Source organism: Lingula anatina, chromosome 7 (assembly GCF_051362555.1).
Source record: "Lingula anatina isolate TDL-2025a chromosome 7, LinAna3.0, whole genome shotgun sequence".
Lineage (NCBI taxonomy): Eukaryota > Metazoa > Brachiopoda > Lingulata > Lingulida > Lingulidae > Lingula > Lingula anatina.
The window spans coordinates 23,734,417-23,745,793 of record NC_141773.1 but is presented as its reverse complement, the minus strand read 5'-3'; the positions used below and the strand labels follow the sequence as shown (position 1 = coordinate 23,745,793).

Here is an 11,377-nt window from a genome sequence, read left to right as displayed (position 1 = left end):
ACCATAACTTTTGAGAGACCCCTTCTCTAAAACAGATTGTTCTAAAATAAGGTAATTCTCAGTATTAAAACGTGTGGACCGATAAGATCAGATAAATATATTGGTCCTTGTGTATGGATCGCCTTAAAATAATACAAAGTACTTTATAATCAATCCTCTGCTTCACAGGCAGCCAGTGAAATTCTTTCAGAATGGGAGTTATATGGTGTGTACTATTGCACTTTATTTGACAAACCAGTCTTCCAGCTGAGCTTTGAATAACTTGTAACTTTTTAATCTGATAGTCACAAATAACAAAGAGGAGACTATTGCAGTAATCTAATCTTGATGATATAAATGCCTCGGCGACAACCGTGCGCGCGAATTTTAGGATCGCACATCCCCTGCGAATTTTGGTGCAGTGGAGGCCGTGGAGATGTACAGAAAACGTTGCAAGGGCTTTGTCAGAAATGCGTTAGAAAGGCGCAAGTCTGTCTTGCAAGTCGCAGGAGCCACGTGAGATGATTTTTCAAACAGGAACGCTAATTGCAAAGCACAATTTCGCAAGAAAGACCTGTGGCACGTGAGATACTGCACACATTTTGGACGCAAACCGGCTGTAAGAGCCCGTGCGACCGGTTGAGACAGAGGTTTAACACATTACTCCATGTGCCCCCCTTTCAACAGATCATTCCAGACAGAAACGATGTCAAAAGATCGCACGGAACATAGCGAACAATTTTATTTTTTTAAAGTTGTAAGGCCCCGTAGTTGGTTATTACTTACAAAATAATTTTCGCAAGTATGTTGGTCTTTTTGTTCGTTTTTTCGTTTTTGGTGAGATTTTTGTTTCAATTTTTTTTGTAGATTGCTTATCGTATCACATCAAATTGCATGAAGGGAGACTAAGGGTGCATTCCCAGAGATTTAGATTCAGATCGACCTAACTTCCTGGGGGTTCACGCTAAATTGCAGTCAGCCGAGCGCGCACCATAGTTAATTACCCCCTTACAGCTTTTGGAGTGCGGGACAGACATTTAAGCTTGTTAAGCCGACACCTAAGCCGACACCAATCCAGTGAGACTCCCCAGGGGGATAGATCGATTTAAATATCTATGGGAATGGGGTCTTATTAGTCATGACTTTAAACAACTTAGTTTCATCCGAATATGATTGGGACTGGCAATATTATTACCACCATGGAAAATCCCTTTGACGGGCTCTGACACTGGATAGGCAATAGATTGAAGGCACAGTACCGATTGACTGCCTTTTTAACAAGACTGTTCACTGAAAAAACACGCCATTCCTGGACATTTTGTAAGTTGTATTCAGTAAAACTGATTGTTTGACAGTCAAGTTATTTGTTAGATCTCTTGTATTCGAGTTCACAAGTACTACCTATATGGGCAATGTCATTTTAAATCTTGAATGAAAATAGATTTAACATATAGTCACTGTTTGACTGCAGTAGTAGTTTTTAACATGTAAACCTGAAGCAGGGTTGAGACGAGGAATTTTTTCATTTATAGCAGGGGTGAAATATGAGCTCATAATTACAAACAAACAAAAAATAAATTTGGTTTCATTTATTTATAAAAATGCATTTCAATACATTTATAAGATTAAGCAAACATGACTTCAACTGCTGAAACAGTTTTATGGTACCGCTTTTGTAAGTTGATGAATAAACTATTTTTACTTTCAAATGCAAACACTAAGGAACATGACCTTGACATTTATGAAACATTTTGTAGTAAAAGCAGAGTTACTCTTGAGTATATACCGCCCTGTCTTTTACACACAGGTCCAAAACACACACAACTGAACATGTCCCTCATCAAGCACAGTCAAATCAATGACGTTTACATACACATGTAATAAGTACATTCCCCAGTCAACGATGGTGAAAATGGCATTATATACAAGGCAGTAGATGAGTATTTACACGTACACACAATTCCAATACTGACACAGATTGACCGCTTATATAGAAATAGGTCAAACAGTTTCCTTGTTCAGAATGAAAAACAAACATGATGTATTATCATTATGACATAGTATGATGCACTGCGTCTGATCCTGCTGCTGCAAGTTTACAGGATAATAAATGCTTGTAAAAATTGAATAAAATTAAGAAATTGCCTACAAGCCTGTTGTAAAATACTCCTGCAAGATTTATCAATAATACTAGCTTGGTTGCCATTCAAAACTGCATAAAAGAGTAAATAAAATATGAAAGTATTTTAATATACAAATACCAATGTCAATGGCTGAAATTCAAGACTACTAAAAGCAAAAATTCTATGCAAATGCTTGAAGTAAAGACCACTGTATTGTTGAGACTACTTCTTTTAGCCTCTTAAGATACAAAATGCTGACCTTAGCCATAAAAACTGAGGCTTACTTTTCTCTATTTCAATATACATGAATTTTGGAACTGGTTACCCATTCAATTGTCCTTAAAACAACAGCAGTATGATACCATGAAATTCTGAGTGTAAACTGTAGAATTCTACTTAGTCTTAAAAATGAAGATGCAAGCACTAAAATACCAGTAACAGCAAATTCCTTTGCAAATTCTTTGTATTTAAAGAAAAAAATTCCATCAAATCATGAGTTTGCTAAAGCACATATTTATCAGTATTCCTACAATCTCAGTTGTATCTTGCTAACACTATGATGGTGACATAGGAGAAGAGGACTGACTTGTCTGTGAAGGCAGAGAAAACTCTGTGTGACCAGCCCCAGTAAATACTGGTGGAGCAGAAAGCTTACGAAGCATGCTGGGACGTACTATTGGCTCCTCACTGGGCCCGTACCTACGGCCAGAGTAACGACCTTGACCTTGTTCATGTGACAGTCCTCTACGATACAGCTTGCCCAGGCTGTCAGAGTCACCAGGGGTCATGGTGATCAGACTAGAGTCTGAGGTATTGGTACTGTCCTGTCTTGACAACAACACAGAATGTGGTTTATCTTTCTCTTCAGTCAGCTCTTGCTTTTGACTTTTCCCTGAATCAACTGCTTCAGAATCAGGACCACTTTTAGTCTCAAACTGTGACATCAGAGCTCTCACACTGCTCTTTCTCTGCACAAGTGCAGTTCTTTTCGCTCCTGAATCAGTATTGACCTTTTCAGGACCACCAACACTGTCCTCTTTTCCTTTTGACGTGGATGTTGGCTGCTTTTCAATGATTTCCACTGGCTTCTCTATATATCTTCTCATGTCCTCTTTGCTTCTGTCATCCTTACTGTCGTGAAGCGGGGGTTTCTTTGCCCGTCCTTGCACCCTGCCATGTTGGACCTGGATGGTTTTGGGCGTAGACACAACTTGAGACTCCGAAGGAGGTGCAACACTTTTAAAACTTGGGTGAGAGCTGCTGGAACCACCTGAATGATGTCTATGTGGAGAGGAAAAACCTGCAGAGTCAATACTTGGTGTCTTCACACTGTCATCCTGAGCTGTTGGAGTGTATTGGTGTGGTGTTGACAAATCCCTAGATGTCTCCACTTGACCCATTCTTTTGGATCGTCTTGGAAAACTTCCAAAACAACTGTCCTCACTGTCTACTGACTCCTCTATGTTAAAATGATCTTTTACATATGAGCTAGTGTCACTGGACACATGAGGTTCTAACCTAGGTTGCCTATGAACATAGGCCCGTACCTCTCCAGCTTGTGTGCCGTCATGTTTGATCACATTTTGATTTGTGCTGTCTTGACTTTGACTAAACAACGCCACCTTGTCACCAATACTAGATGGTCTTCCACTCTTTGTACAGGCATCGCCATCTTTCTTTTGTGAACTATTTTTCCACCTGTCCTGTCTTCTATCCCTATCAAATTTCTGAATTCCTTTTTTACTCTCAGAACGTCCATAGTCCCAAGCTGGAATATTGTCTCTTTCTAAGCTACTAGAGTCACTACCACTATCTGTGCTTTTATATGACTTGAAGATACTGTCATCTTCATATTCAAAAGGTCGTATTAGTCTCTTGTGTTGAGTTGGTTGATCATTGACTATAGGCGGAGAACTTTCCTCAGTTGGACTTGCCAGCACTGAACTCTCCTGTGCTGGACTTGCCTCTGCTGGACTTGGCTGAGCTGGATTTGCCTGTACTGAACTAGCCTGTGCTGGATTTGCCTGTACAAATGTATCACTAATGTCAACTTGAGTCACCATCTGAGATCGTGGAGATGGGAAACTTGGTGCAGTGATCTCTCTGCGCCGTAGAACCACACTTTCCTCTCGGTGGGGTAGACCTATACCCCTGGGACTATAGAGGGTAGAGTCATCCACTGGGCTGCTCTTGTCTCTAAATGGCAAACCCGAAACATTCTCACCTGACACTGTGTTGTCATCAGACATTTCTGAGTCTGGTTTTACATCTTGAGCAGGTGCTGGTTTTGTATCTGAGTCAACAGTGTCTGGTTTAACAACTAATATTTTCCTAGGTTTCACAACAATAACATCTTCTCTGTCTGTCTCAGTCACAACAGGACTTGGTGCAGGGACTTTATCTACATGTTCATCTATTTCTTCACTAGCTACAGGAGGTTCTGTAGGTTCTGTGGGGAGGGTCTTAACTTCAGCACTTAGATTGTTGTCTTGATCTCCTGTACTAACAGACATGACAGTGCTAACAGGTACCAATTCCTCACTGCTACTTGTCACACATGGTGCCTCATCCCCAATGTTTGTTACAGGGGGCACCTGTTCCTCTATTACATCCCCAACTGTTCCCTCAGTGGTGTCAGTTGTTACAGGTGCTTGCTCTTCACCATCAGCAGTCTCAGTGTTGTCAGGTGCTGGCTCTACTATGGCACTGGATTCAGCAGGTTCACACTCCCCCAGACTACCACCATCAACAGGCGGAGCATCCTCTGTGGTGTTGGGTAAAGAAGTCTCCGCCACATCAGACAGTGGCATGAGCTGACTAAGGAGATCTTCTGAGGCAAGAGAGGAGCTTCCGTCGGGCGTGATCTGGTCCAGCAGTGACCCCAGGGACTCATGTCTGTGGGATATCACGTTGTCGTAATCTCCACTGTGCAAGGAACCCTGGGAACTGTGTCTACGGTTTAATGCGTTATCATATTCACCGCTGTCACCCAGACCTCCGTCTGATGACAGAGACATGGTGAAGGCTGGCCGCTGTTCCAATGGTAATTCCGAGGACTGTGACACAGCGGGGTCGTCAACAGACTCCTGTCTGACAGGTGACACCACCATGTCTGGTGACAGGGGACATGAGGACTGAGATGTTAAAGATGCCACTGGTGACGGTGCTCCATGGCTGTTACTGCTGTCCAGTAAATCAATGTCTGTCTCCAGAAATGTGGTGGTGCTGGTGGTGCTCTCCTTGGACCCCTGTGTAGCTGTCAGACCACTCCCCTCTGTGTTGTCAGCAGTTAAGGTGGTTATCCCTCCTAAGTGGTCAAAACTGGCACCACTTGTTATCAAATCTAAAGTTTCCTTTGGAATAAGTTCTGAATCTGACAGGAAATCTGTCTGTTCTTGGGGTTCTGCCTGATTTCCTTCATGATTACGTGTCAGAGTTCCCTGGTCCCCAACCTCCGAGGAATAGTCTATATGACCCCCAGAATCACTCAGTGTATCAAAGTTACTGTCTCTGAGTGTGCCCCAGTCACTGCGTGTTAATGTCCCCTGCTCACTGTCACGAGACAGGGTGGAAAAATACTCATCGCTTGACTGTGACAGCCGTCGATCCTCATTATTGGCAAAATTCCAGGAATGACAGCTGAGATTGTCGCAGCTTTCAGCTGTTGAGTCTGCTCCTAGTGTCCGAGACCATTGCTCCATGATTTCAGAGTTAATGGTGGATGAGCTGTCCAGGGTTATGACATCACTGTCTGGGGTTTTTAAATCACTGTTGGCAGAAAATAAAGAGTCTGATGACGTGAGCATCAAATTTGGGAATTTATCACTGTCCGGTGTACCCAAGCGAAGTTCAATCTTTAAACTTTTCCTCTGCTCGGAAGGAGCAACAGGTGACTGTTCTGAATCTTCCTTTGTGTAACTGGACACAGAGTCATTTGTATTTGGCACTGACTGGGCACTCGAATCCTTGGAAGCCTCTAACAAAGCTGGCTCACTACTACGGGATCCAAGAATATCGGGACTGGAATCCTTCTGTCCTCTTTCCTGGATGGCAGACTGCACTTCTTCCACCAAGTTATAGTTTTCTGTGCTCAGGTTTTCTATGGATAAATCCAGCGTGCTGCTAGACAAATTACCATCACTCTGACTGGCCTCTAACGTCTGTGACGTGTCTTGACTGACATCTTCCGCGGAGTCAAACTCCGAGAATCTCCGCACAGATTTTCTCTTAGCACCAGGGCTGTGAGCCAGCTCCAGGATCTCCCCAGGCTCCTGGGTCTCATTGGGGACATAGAACACCCCGCTTCCTCCTCCTCCATTCTTGCTTTGAAATTTTTCCTCAAGAGATGCAGAATCGCTGAATGAAAATGACTTGTGGCATAAAGGTGAGGAGCTCTCTGAACTTGGAGGTGTCTGCAATATGGGTGCAGAGACTAAACGTTTGCTGTTACTAGGAGATGGAGTGCTTCTCTTCCGTCGAGCCTTAGGTGATAGAGCTTTTGCAATTTTTTGTTTTAAAGATGGCGACCTGTGGGACTTCTTTGACTCAAGTTCTATTTCAAACACTTTGAGTTCCTGAGGGGTGGAAGGTTCTGATGCTGTTCGCTGTTTCTTTTTGCTGGGTTTCTGAGAGACTGCTTGCTCAGACACAATCGAGTCCTCAGTGACATCTGGAAAGATAAAATACATAGGTCAGTCCTTTGCCGTACCAAATAAATTCTAGTACAAAACCTACAACAATATGACTTTCTTTGCCCCTCACCCTCATTTCTTTCAGCTGTGGAACAATTTCAATGTTTATTTTAATGGTCTTGTAATATAGCATTTGGATGATAAATAACATTACAAGCAAACTGTACTATTTAACTCACAGACTATCAAGGCTTTTAACTCTGACGCCAAAATACCATGGAAAAAACACAAATATAACTACTCTCAATCTGAAATTCCACTGTTTTTCTTTGAAAAAGATTCAAAAGTTGAACAATAAATGAACTGTCTTGTATCTTACCACTCTGAGCGTCAGCATCTATTGGCATTTCAAAGTAGGACTCTAGGGAGTTAGACCTTGGCATGGGGGCCTCTACCACTGTGGTTCCCGTAGTGATACTACTGTCATCTACTGACTTGGGTCGCTCTAACTTGGGACTCTCTTCTGGAATAAATGTATTGACATCCCTTAAAACATATAATAAATATTGCATTCAATGAAATGTATGTTTATAAATGTTTTTGAAGCTTTACAATCCTAGTCTGAGTCCAAAACAGATTTTATTTGAAATGCTTTATATTATAAACTTTTGCTCGTAAACAAGAAAAACATTTGATCATGTTTTTCCTATAAACATTTTAAATTGTGGGAACAAACATCAATTCACCCAAATACTTCTTCACCATTCCAAATTACCAATATTTCTTTACCATTTGAAAATATCAACAGCACAAAAGTACACGAAAATACAACCTCATCTTGTAAACATTTCCTGAAAGTTTCCCCAAAAGAAGGTGTAATATTTCCCTGTGTCTTACCTGCATATGGGTTGGCAATCAGGGCCCCTGCGTGTGGCAGTGCAGACATGGTAGCCAAGGAGTCGGCACTTTTTACCATGCGTAGTTTCCTCCTCGTGTCACCTCTGCTTACATCTGTGTTATGTTGTTTACCGGAAAACTTGGAGGGCACTAGAAAGTTCAAGATGATTTTTTATCATTTAATTTGTTTAATAAGCCAATATACCTTCATTTAGACATACAATTGACCTCGTGACTTTCACTTCTTTATCAGCTAATGAGGCAAAAAGGAAAATACACTCAATTGGTTTAATTAACTTACCTGTGTTCAGTTGTATAAAAGAGATGTAATTTGTAAACCAAAACTTATTCAAATCAAAACTTGTACTAAACCTGTGCTACAAGAACTGACAAAAACACAATATTCAAATTAGAAAACATCCAGAAAATCCAAAATACTTTAAATTAAATTAAAGCACTACTACACAGATGAATACAATGACATAAATACACCAGTTACAGAAATTCCCAGTGCCATGACATGTATCTTAAGAAAGTGCAGAAAACAAAGACAACAAAAGGTGTGACTCACTTATCTCACCTGGGGTGCTACTCTTTCTGTATTTAGGTTTAGCAGCACCAGAACTTGTCTTCCCACCACTGCCTTTGAACAGAGCCTTCCAACCTCCTGACTTCCTGCTCCGCTTACGACTGAAAATATTAGAGAAAACATGTCACTAACTGTCAGCAGCAGTCATACCATTTTCAAAGTAATTTTTTTACAGACTTATATATTCCCGGTATAAAACTTGCCAATTTTCCTTTGAAGAAAAGGTCACCTGAAGACAATACACAATATTGCCAAGGAGGTAGCACCTTAACTCTTTCTACAGTAGTACACCTTTTGTACCTCTATATATGTAGTCAGCTGCCTTTGTTCTGTGTGGATTACTGATTGTTCTGCAATACCTTTATGTTGCAAGCTTGGTATACCTCAGGTTCCATCTAGGCTCTAATCTTTCTACTAAATTTATTATTACTTAGAACTTATATAACATATAACTATAACAAATCAATACTTACGGATGTTCTAGTATAGTGTGGAATTCAGGCAAGGCAGCAGGACCTCCTCCTACTTCTATGTATTTCTGTTTTTGCTGGGCCTCCTCCAGTGACAGCAGTTTAGTGGGCGTGGCTACACATAGGGACTTAGGACGTGCTAGCTTCTTGGCACCTGAAAGAAGACATAGGTATTAATTTAGAGTTAGATCTTTCAGAATGATTGTATTGGGCATGAGGTCTTTTTTAATGGTTTAAAGCTTGCAAATATGAGGGTATGTGACCAATTAAGAGAGAAGTTGAAAGTTGATTAGGAGAAAAAGATTGATGATTTGAAAGAAAGATGGTAGAATAGCAAAGCTGTTTAGATTGTTGAACATTTTAGGTTTAACCTTACCAACAGAGAAAAGATGAACAAATGGAATATTATAAAAGAATTCTGCATTAGCCATGGTTTTGAATCATAACAGGCTAATTTTAGTAGTTCGTGCATTAGAAACATGCAACCATCAAAATGTATCAAAAACAGCATTTTAAACCTTGTTTTATCATCTTAGAAATGAAAGCACAGAGAGAAAAACAACAAAAACAGTAACTTAACTAATTTTGCCATATTTATTCCCTATACAATCTACATGATTATTTGATTGATAAATAAAGATACAGGGATTTTAAACATCCTGCCTATCAATTTAAGTTTATTCTGTCTATAATGTAGAACTTCAACCTAATTTTTACTAGAATCATAACCCATAATGAAAATAGGAATTTACAGGGGACATAATAAGACTAGGATCAAAAATACTTATTTCAAAATTATTCTTATATTTTTAATAATAAAAAAGTACTGAAATATTTTGACTAGAATTAGATGAAATGACTACAATTTGCTACAACATGTGTATATATATATCTTGTAGATAAGGATATTGAAATATGATCTTAGGCAAAGATGGATAGACATTGAAATAAATATATGTTTAAGAAGGAATGTTTGCATAAATTTGTGCTTGAATATAAAATATTAAGTTATACCTAAATAGCTAAGAAAGGACAACTACAGAAATAATACCAATATATATGAATGCATATAAAGAGAAAAAACAAGGAAAGATTCCTATTTACTAAAAGAATACATTATTTTGCATGTTCATCCTCGTATAAAAATCAACTGTACACTGAATATCTGCCAAACAATACATTATAAAATTATACAATATTATGTAAAGTCATGTACAATTAAGATATTCAATTTTGCCAGATATAACAGTTCAAAAATGGGTCAATGTCACTAGGTTTTTTATTGAAAATAAAACAATTTTAAAAATTGACCTCTAACACATATTTCTGTGATTGTTGACCCAATAATGAAAATATTCATTAAACCATCTTTACCCATAAAACGATCTAATATATTTGTGAAATGTGCAATTAATTGCAAAAAGAATGTTTTAAGGGTTAAAAAACATTTGCAAGCCTCAAAATGAACACATTATTTGCTGTCAAATGTTGTTACAGAACAGTGGTAAAGATAAAAGAACAGAAATCAATCAAACTAGCTAAAATGTACAAAAACATAAGCTGAAACCATTGCTGTTCTTTTAGGGTGACAATTTTTTTAAAATTTTGTTTCACATTTTTCTTCAACTGCAAATCCCACTCGACCAGAGCCTTGAAGTGACATTACAGATCACTGAAGACAAATTTAAGTGTGAGGAAACAGTTCATACGTCCGTCAAATATTTATGGGACGTTGACTTTTTTAAACGTTTCCAATGAGATGTGTCCCAACAGAAATAAGTCACATCTCATTGGAAAGATCCCAACACAGTGAAGTTCTGGTAAGTAACACTGTTACAATTTCCCCAATTATGTTGATATAAATACACTTTTCAGATCCATATAAATATGGCAGCAGATCCTCTGTGAGTTGTGCTGAGGGTTTCTTTTTTTTCGTTTTGTTAGTATAATCCTGGTTAGCATGCATATTAGAAAACAAAATTAGAACTACTTCTAAAAGTTGCAGATAAAGATGCAGTACTAGAAAAAGCTCATGCTTTAAGTCTAAGTAACTAAGCTAAAGCCTTAAACCCTGAGAGTCAGAGGGCAGAATGGACTCAATACACAGCCCTGTCCCTTTTTCAAGTTATTTTTGCTAAATATTCCAATGATACAAAGGTGAAGTAAAGCATAAATTCCATTACTTTATATAATACTTTCTGTTACCATTTAAGCTCATCCTTTTATGTCCTATTCCCTAGGATAAGTGGATACAAAATAAGCAAAAATACCCCCCAAGGTTCAGAAAAATGATTGAGATATAAACCAAAAGCTACATATGTTGCCAACCCCCTGATTTCCAGGATTAAGCTCAGCCCGCAGATTCCCAGGGTTAAGTCTAGCCTCCTGATTCCCAGGGTAAAGCTCAGCCCCCTGATTCCCAGGGTTAAGTCCTATATCTAGAGCTAATACTACTACTACCACCACTTCTACTACATCACCACCACTACAATACATCACAGCACAACACACAACTACAGCTAGTCAGAATCTTCTTCCTTACTTTGGTCACCAAAGATGGTCTCTGCATGCTTGATGAGGAACTCAGTGACAACTGCCTGGACGCCCACCCCCTGCAGTGCCGCCGCTCCTCCACCCTGTTCTAGTTCTTTTGATCTGAAATATATAGCCATAGAGGTCAATGATCTG

The 11,377-nt window shown here is 39.4% G+C and overlaps 1 protein-coding gene across 12 annotated transcripts in view; it reads right to left on the bottom strand.

Annotated features, from left to right (window-relative positions):
* Positions 1–1,553: 1,553 nt before the first annotated feature.
* The window catches only part of LOC106181974 (uncharacterized), a 64,549-nt gene continuing 54,725 nt past the window's right edge, over positions 1,554–11,377 (bottom strand). For 10 of the 12 annotated variants that reach the window (XM_087017310.1, XM_087017311.1, XM_087017315.1 and 7 more), the window contains 6 exons: positions 11,232–11,344; positions 8,693–8,843; positions 8,202–8,320; positions 7,631–7,780; positions 7,113–7,256; positions 1,554–6,771 (listed from right to left, as the gene is read on the bottom strand). In XM_087017310.1, the coding sequence (XP_086873436.1) occupies positions 2,657–6,771; positions 7,113–7,256; positions 7,631–7,780; positions 8,202–8,320; positions 8,693–8,843; positions 11,232–11,344 (4,792 nt within the window). In that variant the 3' untranslated portion in view covers positions 1,554–2,656. The remainder of the gene's footprint in view (positions 6,772–7,112; positions 7,257–7,630; positions 7,781–8,201; positions 8,321–8,692; positions 8,844–11,231; positions 11,345–11,377) is intronic. The other 2 variants (XM_087017312.1, XM_087017306.1) reach the window with 2 other exon arrangements.